The sequence below is a fragment of the Micropterus dolomieu genome, linkage group LG06 (assembly GCF_021292245.1).
Source record: "Micropterus dolomieu isolate WLL.071019.BEF.003 ecotype Adirondacks linkage group LG06, ASM2129224v1, whole genome shotgun sequence".
Classification (NCBI taxonomy): Eukaryota; Metazoa; Chordata; class Actinopteri; order Centrarchiformes; family Centrarchidae; genus Micropterus; species Micropterus dolomieu.
The window spans coordinates 18,594,322-18,609,573 of NC_060155.1; the positions used below are offsets into that span (position 1 = coordinate 18,594,322).

Here is a 15,252-nt window from a genome sequence, read left to right on the forward strand (position 1 = left end):
ACAATCTAAAAGTGATTGCGGTTCAGCACTTAGTGTCACGACTAAGGGATATATCAGTAAGTCATAATAACAGAATATCATTGAGACAGGATAATGCTAACTAAAGACAATTGACCCATGTGAAACTCGACTATAAGACATGGCTGAGACATGGCTGTAGAAGAGTTGAATTCCTGGTCTCATTTTAATTTTGTGTTCACTTTTCTAGATTTATAAGTATAATCTAATTTTGCTTAAGCATTGGCTCTCATGAGTGATAATCCACCGTATGTTCTGCATTATGATATAAGTCTTATTAGTAATTTCCTCAGTCATCAGTTGGTCTCATTTGGACTCATTCTCAAAAGTGAAAGTGATGCACTCTCTGTGCTGTCTTTGGTGATGTACTACTTATTAAGGACTGTGGAGGCCAAGGATGGGAGTGAGTAAAACACAAAATGCTGCAGAAAAACAAAAACAAATATCACATGGCTCTCTTTACATTTGGAAAAAAGTCAACAACACCGACTTATTAATTACATTGTTTGTCATGGCCTACAAAAATCACAGAGGCCTATACGTTTGAGCCTTTTCCAATCTAATCCTTCTCCTACTGACTGGAAACAACTTGTTGTGTAAGTGCCTTCAAAGACACTTACATATATGTATATATACTATTACAAAAATGTTTAGTTAGATTTAGGCCCAATAACTACATGGATAAAGCTGCAATAACTAAAGCTAAATGGCTAAAAACCATGAGCTGAGACTCGCTATAAAGCTCTGTACAGCCAAGGGGAGCTTCAGAATCAGGTTCACCACAATAAACAACCTTCATGTTTTCACATTATTTTCATATTGTCTGTTACGACTGACCCGTGGGCCGTTTATGTGTATATGGGATGTTGTGCTTGTGTCTTTTCCCTCTCTGCCCTAAGCAGGATCTTGCCCCGCCCCCAATGCTGCAGCCAGCAACCTGAGGAGCACGGCTGATTTCCCTCTCCTAATGAGTGGAGAGTATAAGGGCTGGAGAAGGAAGCTGCTCTGGGTGAGAGTATGGTGGTCTACAGCGAAAGAGACAGTGTTACAGTGTGAGAGTGTTTGGAGTCTCCGGTGAGTGTGTGGCAATTGGCAGTAACCAGCAGTAGCAACAGTGGGAGTCCTGCGGTTAAGTGTCGTGATTTACTGTTTTTGTTTGCACTGTGTGCTAGTGTGTGCTAGTTTGCTATCACTATTTTTGCATTTGTATTTATCAATTACCTTAGTTCCCTTTTTCTTAACTTACTCCTGTTTCCTTGTTTTCTTCTGCCTTGGAACAAATTATTAATTGCACTTACCTCCTTTTTTTTCATTAAAAACATGATCAATTTAGATTATCCTAAAATCTTCAAATGAACCACAGTATCCCTAAACACAATACACTTTCTCCTGGTTACCTTTGACGTCAAACTTTACTCTTTCAGTTAGCTAGCTAACTTCCATCCATCTTGAACTTTTCCTTTGCTTATAATAAGATGTATTTGCACATGCTAATGCCCTCTGTTGGACAACTGCACTTATTCCATGTAATATAAACTATTCCCTGAGAAGTGATTATAAATATTAAGTTATTTAAGTATTAAGTAATTATCTTAATATATATCATGCCACTTCTTCCTGATGTTGTGGTTGGGATTTGTTGGCACATAATTAGCATGACCAGATAACTCTTCTCTAACTGCTGTTTTCTCGGAACTGTTTAGGCAGCCATGATAAGCCACTGGGGAGGGACATTCCACTTTTTCAAAAGAACTGCCATGCTTTTCCTGTCATGCACAAAAGAACCTGTGACAACAAATCAGGTTATAGGTTACAGTGGAACAGAACAACATGGTTTAGTGTATCTGTGTATATATAGATCTGTGTTTGTATGTATAACCTCAAGAGTGCTTGCAAATGCCATGACACCAGCATACAGGAACGTCTCACTCTGCATGCACTGTGGTATCAAAAATTAGTATGGCAACATCAGTAGCATAAAAATCACTCACCTCAAAAACCTAACTTTAGAAAGCTTCTGTGTGTTAGAAAGCGAGACTGATAATACTTGTACTGTAGGAGTGAACCCTAACCTTTGCAGTTGGTTACCTTAAGGCTTTTCCTTTGTGTGTCGTGCTTTAACATTCCTCAAGTTATGAGTCAGTGGATCTATTTTTATTTGAGCCAAACCTAACAAAGAATCTCAACAGTTTTTCATCTACCATCAAAATGTATTTAATTTGCTGTTTTGTCAAACATATGATAGGCTACTAATGACATGTTTAAAGTTGTCTGAAATACTGGTATGTGTGGAAAAGTGTAAAACTTTAAAATGAATGTATTAATTGTCACTGAACATAATGATCAAGCTCAAGTGTTTGACACCCTTGTATCACAAGTAAAGGTGTAGTGGGTATTTCCCATGTAATAATTAGGATTCTAAATGTTATAATAATTCATACAAAGAACTCATAGTTCCGCAGTGGAAAATCTATTGACACCCTCAGACCACCAGTAATGAGTGAGATGAGGGGCAAAGACCACACTGGTGAGCTGTTGTGGGAGGAAATATGTACTCTACTTTCCAGCCGTGTGCGTATCTGTAGGTGCAGCATGCTCTACTTTCAAGGCATAGATGAATGTGCTGACTGTGTTGGTGTGCTTAAAAAGGGCTTGAAGTACAGACTACACATCATATCTGTTTCAGCTACAGACACACAATGACAAGTCTCACCTTTGTCTCACTTTTACTTCTAACTATTATGGTGTACACCGCCTCAGCTCAAGGTAGGAGCAATATGAAGAATTTTCTCTGTGTGTGTTTTGTTCATTTACGTAACATTTCACATAATGATATGATGTATTATTTCATCTTACATTATGGAAAAGATGGTGATGATGATGATGTACTCTAATATTTTTATCCTAAGGTGGGATAGGCAGCTGTTGTCGACAAATTACAACCACCCAAATCCACAGAGACCGGCTGAAGAGTTATTACAAACAATATAAACCATCATGCCCTCTTGAAGCAGTGGTGTAAGTCATCCATTCGGTCAATGTTGGATTTATGTGCATAGTGTCTCATAATAAGTTCATGGATCTTTTGATACCAAGGATACATGTATCCTGCGATACACTGTATTTCAGAAGAACCCATATTCATTTTTATGTTTCGATCAATCATCTTTTCTTCAAAAATGTTGCAACGTGTTACTGAATGCGTCCTTTCTGTGTTTTTCAACAGATTTACCACGGTGCAAGGCAAGAGACTCTGTTCTGACCCCGGCAAAGTGTGGACAAAGACCAGCATGGCCTACATAGATGGAAAGAACTGGCAACTCCAACGAACAACACACAAGTGACACAATGTCCACCTTCACACAAAAAGCCAGCACTATTAAAACAATACTGTTTGAGTTCCACAGACTTTGAATGTTACGTTAGAATGTCATATTTTCTGCATGTTCTTTACCTCATTCTAATGAAGTGATTTGCCTTTGTTATGTATAGCTTTCAAATGTATTTTATATTTGTATTATTTGATGTGTAAATATATCATATATAAATACACATATACAGTGTATGTGTGTGTATGTATGTATGTGTGTATGTATGTATGTGTGTATGTATATGTATGTATGTGTGTATATATATATATATATATATATATATATATATATATATATATATATATATATATATATATATATATATATATATATATATATATATATATATAAATGATGTGTTATTTACTGACATTAGCTAATAAAAATGGTCACAACATAATAGCTAAGTTTTGGTTATTGCAAGTCACAAAAGTGCATGTATGTAGAAAAGCTACAATCGATCTCTCAGCGTCTAGAAGCGACGTCTGCTTGTTTTCTTATCTCATCTCTTTATGTGCTTCATTTCCTAAAAATGACCACAGAGCAGAGAGACACAGATATTACCTCCATGGTAACATAGTTTCTATGAGCAGTGCCACTTTAAGTAAAGTGAAAGATGGTAGAGATTCTTAGAGGTTAACACGGTCCAAAAAATGCCATTAGGTTTATAAGAAAGTGAGCCCAAATCTAGTGGAGGAGGAAGAATTTATATTGGAGCCGACAAGCTCGTATATGGAAGGTTTCGTGTATTTCATGACTAAAATATGCAACTTTTAAAGTTTCTTTTCAGACATGGAGGCATTTCAGATTTGACCTCTGGGACTAGGCAGATATTGAAAAACTTCAGACTGTCAAATTAAACATTTTTCACTTTTTGCCAGGCATAAAGTTTTATTTATGTTTTATTTTTTAACACTGTTATTACACATAGATTGCGCAGAACTGCTGTAATATTTTGTTAATTAATTAGAACATGAACAAATGGGAAAACCCAGCATGAGCAAAGGGCAGTGCACTTGCACTGCATAGTACACTGTTTCTTGCAGCCACAATAGATAAGTTCGTAGCAGCTCTGTGAAGCTTCTGGAAGGGTGGTCAACAGTGGCTGCCATCCTGTTGCTTCCTTCACCCAGGCCCAATGGCCTGATAGGTGGCCCATTTAAAGAATCATTTCAGAATTTTTAAACCTGGGCCCTATTTTCACATATTTTACATCCATTAACACCCCCCTTTTTTAAACAGAAACAAAAGTCTCGCAACAACTTGCCTCTCACAAGATTTCAGAGCGAGCATCATCCATGGTGGGAGACTTCTGTTTCTGGTCAAAAGCAAGCGGTGTCACTGGGTGTTATTTGTAGGGATCATTTCCATGATGTTGTCAGACACCAGGTATAACAGTCTGTGCCAGTCGGTGGCAAAAAGAAGCACTTTTTCTGGATATAATTTTGATGGGCTCAATTGCCCCAAAGAAATATGTTGCAGCCACTGCAAGTAGTAGTAAAACAGCCCTTGTTTAAGAATACAGAAATTACCAACACATTACTTTAATGTGTTGCTCTAGCACAGCCTTCATGGGTGGTATGTTCTCCAGAGCTCTAGATTTCTGAGTGAAGAGCTGTTTTCTTACTTCATTCACCTCCATGGTGTCGCTTGTCCTATCGTACATCAGCACCACAAGGGGCTCCAACAGTGATTTGGACAGCTCACTCGTATTACCTGGCATCTGCATGAGCTCATCGAAATTACTGTATTTCTGTTTTCTACATTTTTGCTAGTGTAGCTAGCTAACATTAGCTCAGAATCAAATCAAATCATTTAATTCCATAAAACATATAGCAGGAGATCTCAATTTTGTTAAACCCCCCTGGCCAAAATGTTGCGCAAAGCAGAATTACAGCAGAAAAACAGTGGCTTATACACCTGTGAGAAAATAAACATTAAAACAAAAATGCAATTTTGGCAAAGATATACATGATTATTATGGAGTGATGGGGCAAAAACTGGAAAATTTACTTAGATTTAGAAAATGCTTTCCTGGTCTACCGACCACTCAAAACGCTTTACCACACTTGTCACATTCACCCACACACATTTTCATACACCAACGTATCTTGCCCAAGGACACTTTGAATGGACTGGAGTGAGCCAGGAATCAAACCAGTGACCCCTCGTCGGTTACTAAACAATCCACTTTAACACCTGAGCCACAGCTGCAATACTGAGGTCAATGACCTCTCAAGGTCTCCAGGTCACCAGAGGTCACATACAAATTGCCTCCATATATGAAATACTCAAGTATACAGGTTCCAAATGCATGTACTTAAGTACATTAGCCTAGTAACTTATTATTATGTAAATGTAATATTTCACCACAGAGCAATATTATCAGGATCTTTAATTATGATCTTAGATAGACACAATAACAAGAGAAGAATAAAGTGTTGTTTGCTGTGGGTCTCTACGTCATTAATGTAAATATGTCTGATAACTTTAAAATCGAAAATATCTCCATCATCTGCTTGAAATACTGTAATTCCATAACATATCTCTTTAATATTAAATGTTGATTATGTACAGTACATTAATCATTTCCTTTATAATGCTTATAATGTTGAATTTAATGTAACGGCATAGTTTGCATTACAGAGTATTTAGGTTATTTTACCAACCCCAGGACAGTAGTAGATGATGCACGGTAGTAGTAATAAATGAAGTTGGATGCATATCTAAAAAAACCCCAGAGTTTTAAATACATATTGGAAAAGATACGTTGACAGTCTAACCAGCTGTTATGTCAAATCTTTGCCTCTCTATGCTCTCCGAGCAGTTCTCTAACCACACACAACCTATAAATGGCACTCTCATGAAACATACTTAAAGCCACATGTCAGCCCCAACACAACATGTCCTACTCTCAAAAGTCTCCTCTAAACTCTTTGTCAAGACCATGGGTGAGTCACTTGCAGTGTTTAATCATTTTCACCCATTCTGGTGGCCGCCATGTTCCATCTTCCCTCACTGTGATGGTGTGACAACATGGTGGGCTTCAGGCTGACCGGGTGGACGCTTTAGGGGCTTTCAGTTCCAATGTTTCCATTTGGTGGTGCTAATACAATGATGTGTGATTTAAAAAAAAAAAGGTATCAAACAAACTGTTGTTTACTTTGCGTAGGCAGAAAGAGAAAGTACAGCTCGGCATCGATGTGCTGCAGCTGGGGGAGGTTTGAGGGGCTGAGAGCGCTTGAGGTTGATGCAACGTTTGCTTGAACCACAGTGCAATGGGTTTTCCCCACCCCTCGCCTAGTGGCCCATCATTGTTGCCACTTGTAATGACTGAACTGTTGAATACATGAATGCAAGTCAATTACTACTTAGGCTGTGACTAAATACAAGTATAACTTTAAGTGTGATCTAAATCTACAGGTAAAAACATTTTTGTATGTAGCAGTGTTTGCAAAGGATTGTGGTTCTTCCTCAACTCTGCTTTAAGCTGTCTTTCTGCTATTTTACAAGGCACCTACACATGAGACGTTTGGGGTGGAAATATTCACAATTACTTTGTGTATGTGTGTGTGTGGTTAAGTTTAGGCAAGTGGTGGTTAGGGTTCAGGGTAAGGTAAATCTCCAGGGAATTAATATAAGTCAATATAATGTACACAAAAATGATGAAAACACAACTGTGTGTGTGTGTGTGTGAGTGCGTGCGTGCGTGCATGTGTGCGTGCATGTGTGTGTACGTGTGTGCGTGTGTGTGTGTGTGTGTGTGTGGTAGGAAGATGACAATGAACATCTTCCTATGCCTTGGTGAGTTATGTTCTTCTGATGTTATGTGGAGCCGAGAAAAGCAGTGTGAAATTGCACTTTCCTCCTGATGGGTTAACCACAAAACACCTCTCCAGTGCACACACATACAAGACACACACACAGTGACACACAGTCACATGTCGTGTGACAAAGGTCCAACACTGTATGAACATAGAGGAATCATTTTGCCGTTAATAACTCAGCAGTAGCTTTTAGTGACTGTGAAAAAGACAAAAATATATTAGTACATACATATTATACATATACATATACGTGTTCTGAGTAAACTATGGGTATTGCACAGGTGTGCCTTAGGCTGGCCACAAAAAAAGACCACTCGAAAATGTGCAGTTCCATCACACAGCACAATGCCACAGATGTCGCAAATTTTGGGGGAGCGTGCAATAGGCATGCTGACTGAAGGAATATCCACCAAAGCTGTTGCCCGTGAATTGAATGTTCATTTCTCTACCATAAGCTGTCTCCAAAGGCGTTTCAGAGAATTTGGCAGTACATCCAACCGGCCTCACAACTGCAGACCACGTGTAACCACACCAGCCCAGGACCTCCACATGCATGTTCACCTCTAAGATCAACTGAGAGCAGCCACCCAGACAGGTTCTGCAACAATCAGTTTGCATAACCAAAGAACATAGTCTGTACAAACTGTCAGCAACCATCTCAGGGAAGCTCATCTGCATGCTTGTCGTCCTCATCAGGGTCTCGACCTGACTGCAACTTCGCACAGCCACTGAAGAGGAGGGGACCAATATTTCACAGGCCACAATCTACAACCTGATCAACTCTATGTGAAGGAGATGTGTTGCACTGTGTGAGCCAAATGGTGGTCACACCAGATACTGACAGACCCCCAATACAGTGAACCTGCATATTTTCGAGTGGCCTTTTATTGTGGCCAGCCTAAGGCACACCTGTGCAATACCCATGTTGTCTGATTCGCATCTTGATATGCCACACCTGTGAGGTGGATGGATTATCCCGGCAAAGGAGAAGTGCTCACTAACACAGATTTTGACAGATTTGTGAACAATAATTGAGAGAAATAGGCCTTTTGTGTACCCAGAGAAAGTCTTAGATCTTAGATAGAGTTCACCTCATGATGAATGGGGGCAAAAACAAAAGTGATGCATTTATAATTTTGTTCAGTGTACTCTGGACTGGGTGGACAGATGGTTCGAAACATGAGTGAAAGGGGCCATTTACACCAGAATAGAGAGACCATTGCTATGAGGAGGGCTAAGGTACTCAACTGACCCTTCGCTAAGCCATGCCCCCCTTAGTTACCGCTGCCAAGTCCAACAAACTGTTGGACCTGTTGGATCTATCATGGCGCTGCCACTGTCTATAACTGCACTCCCTGAAAAAAATAGTCTAATTTTTGGAAAAATGAAAAAAGCAATCTCAGAAAGGAGACATAATGGTTTGTACTATACATCTGAAGGTTGTATTCAGGCTGTCAAACTGAAGTGAAACAAATACATTAATTTATTAATTTACTTGACGCTTTTATCCAAAGCTATATATGTCAGAGGTCACACGCCTCTGGAGCAACTAGGGATTAAGTGTTTTGCTCAGGGAAACAATGGTGGATGTGTCACAGTGTCATTTGAATCCGGGTCTCTCACACCAAAGGCATGTGTCTTATCCACTGCCCCATCACCACAGATAGAAGCCAAAGTCTACAGATCACAGAGTAAAAGTGAACTACCGCATCACCTGAGACATTGAGACTAGACAATGATATTAAGGAGAAACACTGTTCCTGTAAAAGCGTTACTTTACATTCAATAGTAAGTTAAGTTAGGAAGCATTTAACTAAAATTACATAAGGAACAATCCACGGCCTACATTTTTCTGGATTTGTTTTAGGTTTAGGAAAGCTAATAAATCGTACTTCTTACAACCTCTCTGGGTAGTGATTGTAATTATTACAAGTGTCCCAGGAACATCTTTTGACCATATCTTGAAAAATGCAACAAAGCTAGAAAATTACACCTTTTGCATACCTGTCAATGGAGCGCAGCCATGAAAGTGTCCTTTCATCCCTTCCCAGGAGATTGAAGGAACACTCAAGAAGAACCACAACTACTATTTTTACAACAGCCAGGAGCACTAATGAACCAAGCTGTATCCATCACCTGGAGGTACAACCCCACAGGGGTTAAATGGCTGGGATTGCTTACCAGCCAGTCAGACAAGACATTTTTAAGTATCTTCAACCAAGTCCAGTTGCCCTTGATTTTAACCTTCCTTGGTTTACAGTGTAGTGTTTTTTGCAGAGCTTTTTTCCAATAAACTGCTGCCTCCTGCAGCTAGAAACAGGGTAAATGAGAGCACCGAGGGAATCAAAACATCGAAGTTGTGGGCAGTAAAATCAAAACAATGAGCTGAATGCCAAAATGCCCCACTGAGCTGGGGGGTACAGTAGAGTCGAGTGAGAAATCTCTGTGGATTCATCACTACAGACTTTCACATTACACATTTCATTGTTAGTTTAAAAATGCCGAATTAGTGCTGCTCAAAATATTCTTATATATTGTTGTATGTGTTCACCCAGAGCTGTATGTATTATGTGTGTGTGTGACAGTTAAAATGTTGTCACATTGTGTTTAATTTTCTAAGAAGAGAGGAAACAGTCCCCCTAATACCCTTCTGCTGAATTAGGCGACCACAAACATGCACGCACAGATGCTCGTTTGAGCGTTCAGGATGTGGTAGCTGTGGTGGCCTGGCTGCCCCATAGTTTCACGTAAAACCAAATATACCCCTGACACAGAAAGGCAATAATATCAGACACAAATGTACAAGCCCTTTCTACTTATATCAAATATCAATTACAGCAGAATGTGATTGTTTTATTTTTAAATACAACAACGATGTTGTGATATGTGTTTGTGTAAGAACTTGACTCTTAACTTGATAACGCTCAATAAACCTATATAATTACAAGAGTATGTAGCATTTTCCAGTATGCCGAAACGACAAATGACCAAAATGATGGCAGCAATCACTGAGTCTTTTCTCCGTTCTTCCATCAGAGTCTGGTTTGGATATAGCACCGAACAAGAAGCTGCTAAAGAGAGTCAGGACTTTAATGATCACTGATGCTGACCTGCACAGCTCTAGGACTAGAAGACATCCCAAGTTAGGAAAGGGTCAGGTAAATCACTGCAGGCCCGTGACACCAGAAATAGTTTTTGATCACACACAGATAGTGAGACCAGCCATTTGATATCTCAATGCAGATTTTGTAAAATGTACATATCATCATGTGCATTTTTTTGTCAAGCAATAAATATTAACCCTTTTATGCATGGTGTCCACATACGTGGACAGTTAAATAATTTAAAAATAAAACCCAATTTTGAGTAAAGAATCTTAAAAAAATCTAGATAATGTTTTTAATAATTCATGCATGAAAGCCACCCATGTATTTGTAAGTTATATATGCCGATACTTATTCCAGTTGGTTTATGTGCATTGTCGTGCACTACATGCACAGTAAAGCTACTAAGTAGGCCACAACGTATAGAGTATAAATGCACACTGTATATCTGTCTGTATAATAATATAATGTTTAATAATCAGTATAACAAACAGCTGTTGTTTCTTATTTTCATAATGATATCTACTTGTTGAACATAACTGCGGTATTATTGCGTATCTATGATGTTCGTCTTTGTCTAGACGTGTTATGTCTGTTGGTTTCCTTCCTGTATATAAGTGTTTAAACACAATGACAGTTACTAAGAAACAGTCAGATTATCTTGTACTGTATGCGTCAACATACAAACCACAATATACCAATTCAGTTTCAGATTATATTTCATTTTTTCATAACAGAAACACAAGATTTGCTCAAAAAGACTTTATTGGCACCTGACTGGAACATGTACACATATTTATGACAACAAGCTATGGTTAACATATATTAAAGGGATATTTTTCATATTTAATCAACAATAAAATAATATATAAAAGTCTGTTTTTGTTTTAACTGTTGATGTGATATAGCAGGAAAAGTCCAATTGGAAAGAGTAATGTTTGCTGACTGTGGAAACTTTGATTTGTCTTGTGATTCCTCAGACACAATTTCTCTGTTCCTTCCTCCCTCTCCTGGAATTGTTCCTCTGCCGTCTCCTTCCATTCCTGGTTTTCTTCTGTGGTCCGTTTTTTGATGTGGTGGACGCTGCTGGTGTCATGTCGCTTGTTGATCTGTCTTCATTCAGTCTCTTCTCTAGCAATGTTTTTTTTTTTTTTTCCTCGTCCACCTTCCGAATCGCTTCTTTGGCCCAGTCACTGTTAGGGTCTGAGCAAATTCTTTTTCCAAGCTTTGTCTGAAACCTGCAATGGATTGTAATCTGTTAATATCATTGTAGTGCCATTTTAACAATAATAAAATATATATAATAATAATTTCTTAATGGGGCAATTGTGCCAAGTTCAAACTAAATCTTGTTTTCTCACTTAACCTTTAGGGGACAGCTGGCCATGCAAATAGTTTGTTCAGGTTTTGAAATATAGATATATATATAATTTCACAGCTGCAGCAATGTCATACAGTGCATTGATTCAACTGAAAAAATGCAAGAGATGACTCAAGTCATGACTTTTAAGGGGCAACCCTATGAATAAGTGGCTAGTAAGAGTGACTGGGCTACACACCACTGGCCTGCATTTGGAGAGTGGTTCTAATGTCAAGCCCTGCCATTAGAGGTAAATGAGGAATTTGGGTGAACCTACCATTTAAAAAATATACATTACATGTAGATATTTGGTCTAAGTTGAGATATAGTGTTTCATTGTGAAATTACAGGACCACTTACATTACAGCTGCGATTGGACAGACGCCTTCAGACTGAATGGTGTAATCCACAATTCGCTTAAGTGGGACTTGGGTGTTGGACCACTGCATACAACAGATTGACACCGGCCCATGGGCTAAACAAGACAGACATAGAAAGAGAAAGATTAAGTACCCTTAATTCTAACCTGCCAAACTCAGACCATACACTCTGTACTTTTTTTGCAGTACTCACTTGCATGGACTACGCTCATCCATGTGGTGAAGCAGAGAAGAGCGGCTACCCCCAGGCTGAATCTCATCTTCAAAATAACACCTCGGCTTTGTTCTTCAATAGCAAACTCCTGAATCGCTCACAGAAAATGATTTCTTGCTTGAGTAGTTATCAGAGCACTGAATCATCCAGTCTCGCTCACACAGCAGGTGCGGTGTGTATGTTCATGGATTCACAAATTAGCGAAGTCCTCCCTGTCTTTCTGATGATTCAAGTTTTGATCCTAGCTCTTATAAAACACGACCCCCCCCCCCCCCCCCCCCCCCCCCCCCCCCCCCCCCCCCCCCCCCCCAATCACACCCCTAACCCGTCACCATGGAGTTTAGTCAATGTGGCCGCACAGTGGGGAGAGGAAAGAGTGAGTTCACCTTTCACAAGTCAAAGATGAGAAACAGACCATTTACCACAGGCCTGCCCACAATGCAACAAATACAACTGTAGCACCACTAAAAAGTACAAACAGTCATAGAAATGTATACACATTCACACAGATACTCGTCACTTTCCACTACACTCACTCAGAAAGCCACAACTTGTCTCTGCCTTTGGAGTCACTGATAGTATGAAAAGTGTAGTAGCTGAAATGAGCATTATATTTTATTAAATGTTAGATTAGGTCTGGGGATATTTCTTGCGGTTAAGATGAATGTTGTATATATTATGTTTTCTTATCATAAATGCTTGGGCCAGGTTCAACTCTAAATAACTACCTAAATAAACCATCGACAGTGACATTCTCAGCCAACGGTCCTGTGCTTCCACACAGGTGGTTGGAATTATTTTTGGTTATTTCTAAAAACTTCATGGGTGTGTCAAGACAGCTCCCAGACTGTTCTACTACTATGAAATTTCCAACCGAAATACATTTGTTAAAATAGAATAACATTATGAATTTTATATATATATATTTTATGGTTAAGTTAATTTAACTCATCACAGATAAATTATATCAACACATGTTGGGCAATAAAGAGCAATGCAGAAATGCAGAAAAGATATGTTTGAGACAACTTACAGCAGTGTTACAGTTTGTCCACCAAGTTTAGTTTTCAACTGTAAAATATCTCGCTCAATATTTCTTGGTCACAATCATCTCTAATCATCAATCATGTTGTTTATGTATATCAGCCAGTCTGCTTTTTTAAACTCTATTGATATCTACCCTAAGTAGTACACGGAGTTGTGTGACCATCATCATTAGCAGTAAATAGCTCTGTCTAACTTTAATCTGAGCAGCCTTTCATGAAAGAGATGGTAGTTTTGGATGGCGACAAGGTGGTTTCATTTTCACAACCCACTTGAACGTTCAGGAAGAAAGGGTAAATAAAATATTTACTGGACGGGGGAGGAAATTGTTTAGAAAAGTACATTTCTATGGTGGTTTAAGGGCACACTGAGAGGAAAGAGATGGCATCAATGGGAGGCATGCATCAGTGCTCAAGTTTTAACACAGCATTTAACCAACAGTAAAGCCAGGTAGCTGACAATATAATAGACTCAATTTAAAGTTAAAAATGAGATAGACAGAGAGGATGGATTAAGTGAGAGACTGAAAAGATGAGAGTGAAAAAGGTGTATAGAGAAGCTGAGGGTCATAGATGCACAAAGAGATAGAGAGGTAAAGAGCAACACAAAGACGATCCATTGAAATCCATTAAAGAAAGGGTTGAGACACCAAACAAGTGTGAATCAGAGAACAGTATGCATGGCCACTGTGGTATGCTATCTCAGCCAGCACATCATTATCCCAGTTCAACAATGACAGCAAAAATAAATAAAAATGAGGTAATGATAGCTTTCCTGTCTTTGACTCCTTCAGTCAACAACAGCAAATTCCAAGGCATTAAAATCTGTGAATTCACCCAGCACAACATACATACAAATACAGACACTTGAGAATATACTACATCCACAAACCCACAAAGGCATGCAGGCACACATGCAAGCAAGCATACACATAGTGACCTGCCTGCACTGATGTACTTGGCAATCACACGCACACACACACACACACACACACACACACACACACACACACACACACACATTTCTCCACACCCAATACCCAAGCCTCATCATTATCATCCCTGTGGCAACCTGTTTGTCAGAGGAGAAATGCCTCGCTGGATTATTCGTTCCTCTCTTATTCATTAGTTGTTGTCCTGGGCAGCAGCCTGGGACGTTGGTTGGCCGACAGCGTAGCTGATAGGAATTAGTCTCCTGATAAAGCAAGAGAGTGGAACGTGGCGTCGCAGGAAATTACAATCAATACTGACTCTCATATCCTCATCCGATATCGACCGCAAATGGGAATGAGAAGCACATTGTCGAGACATGAGGGCATGCTTAAGAACATATTTACATACGGATGCATGTAGAGAGACACACACACATTTTAAGGCTGCATTACATTTAATTATTGTTTTATAGAACTACACCTTGTCACAACGTACAGAGAGTGAGAAAAAGGATAATGAAACCTCCTGAAAACTCCTCTGTCTCAAACCACAACTTTCGAATCACACTGTATGCACTCATGCCCACTCATGCATGATTCACACACCCTAAATCATGGTTGTACCCGTACTCTTCCGTGCTAGTCTTTCACAGCAGATGTGGGGGTTTGAGGATCAGGCGGAGGCAGAGAGGAGCGTCTCCTGATATGAAACACATCTCTGGTTGGTGCACAGCTAACACACACACACACACACACACATACACACACACCTGCAGGCTATGACACAATGTGAGTGACATGCAGCAAATGAGACCAGTAATTAAAGGAGTGTCTCATCAGATGGATATATTCGGCTGTGTCAGCTCTCTTTTTAATAAAGAATCAGCTCCAGACAGATCAAGGTTTAATTTTATCCTTTATCCAACACTAAGGAATTTTATTGATTCATTTTGGAAGATAAAGATATGATTCTGTCTTCTTCTTTTTTGCAGAATTATAATGA

The 15,252-nt window shown here is 39.2% G+C and overlaps 2 protein-coding genes across 2 annotated transcripts in view; one reads left to right on the forward strand and one right to left on the reverse strand.

The window, feature by feature from the left end:
• The first annotated feature begins 970 nt into the window (after window positions 1–970).
• On the forward strand, window positions 971–3,592 carry LOC123972073 (eotaxin-like). Its single transcript, XM_046051298.1, has 4 exons — window positions 971–1,092; window positions 2,705–2,784; window positions 2,928–3,036; window positions 3,245–3,592. The coding sequence occupies exons 1-4, from the start codon at window positions 986–988 to the stop codon at window positions 3,360–3,362; spliced, it is 414 nt and encodes a 137-aa protein (XP_045907254.1). The 5' UTR covers window positions 971–985; the 3' UTR covers window positions 3,363–3,592.
• Window positions 3,593–11,067: 7,475 nt separating this feature from the next.
• The window catches only part of LOC123972071 (C-C motif chemokine 13-like), a 66,609-nt gene continuing 62,424 nt past the window's right edge, over window positions 11,068–15,252 (reverse strand). The window contains exons 2-4 of the mRNA XM_046051295.1: window positions 12,254–12,362; window positions 12,041–12,155; window positions 11,068–11,558 (exon numbers count right to left, since the gene is read on the reverse strand). Coding sequence (XP_045907251.1) covers window positions 11,297–11,558; window positions 12,041–12,155; window positions 12,254–12,320 — 444 coding nt within the window. The 5' untranslated portion in view covers window positions 12,321–12,362 and the 3' untranslated portion in view covers window positions 11,068–11,296. The remainder of the gene's footprint in view (window positions 11,559–12,040; window positions 12,156–12,253; window positions 12,363–15,252) is intronic.

What these genes read in the sequence shown, in the direction of transcription:
- LOC123972073 (XM_046051298.1), top strand. Translation starts at nt 986, where the DNA reads ATGAGTGGAGAGTATAAGGGCTGGAGAAGGAAGCTGCTCTGGGTGAGA. An exon ending in GAGAGTGTTTGGAGTCTCCG is followed by an intron (nt 1,093 to 2,704) that starts GTGAGTGTGTGG and finishes TATCTGTTTCAG; the next exon opens with CTACAGACACACAATGACAA. An exon ending in GTACACCGCCTCAGCTCAAG is followed by an intron (nt 2,785 to 2,927) that starts GTAGGAGCAATA and finishes TTTTATCCTAAG; the next exon opens with GTGGGATAGGCAGCTGTTGT.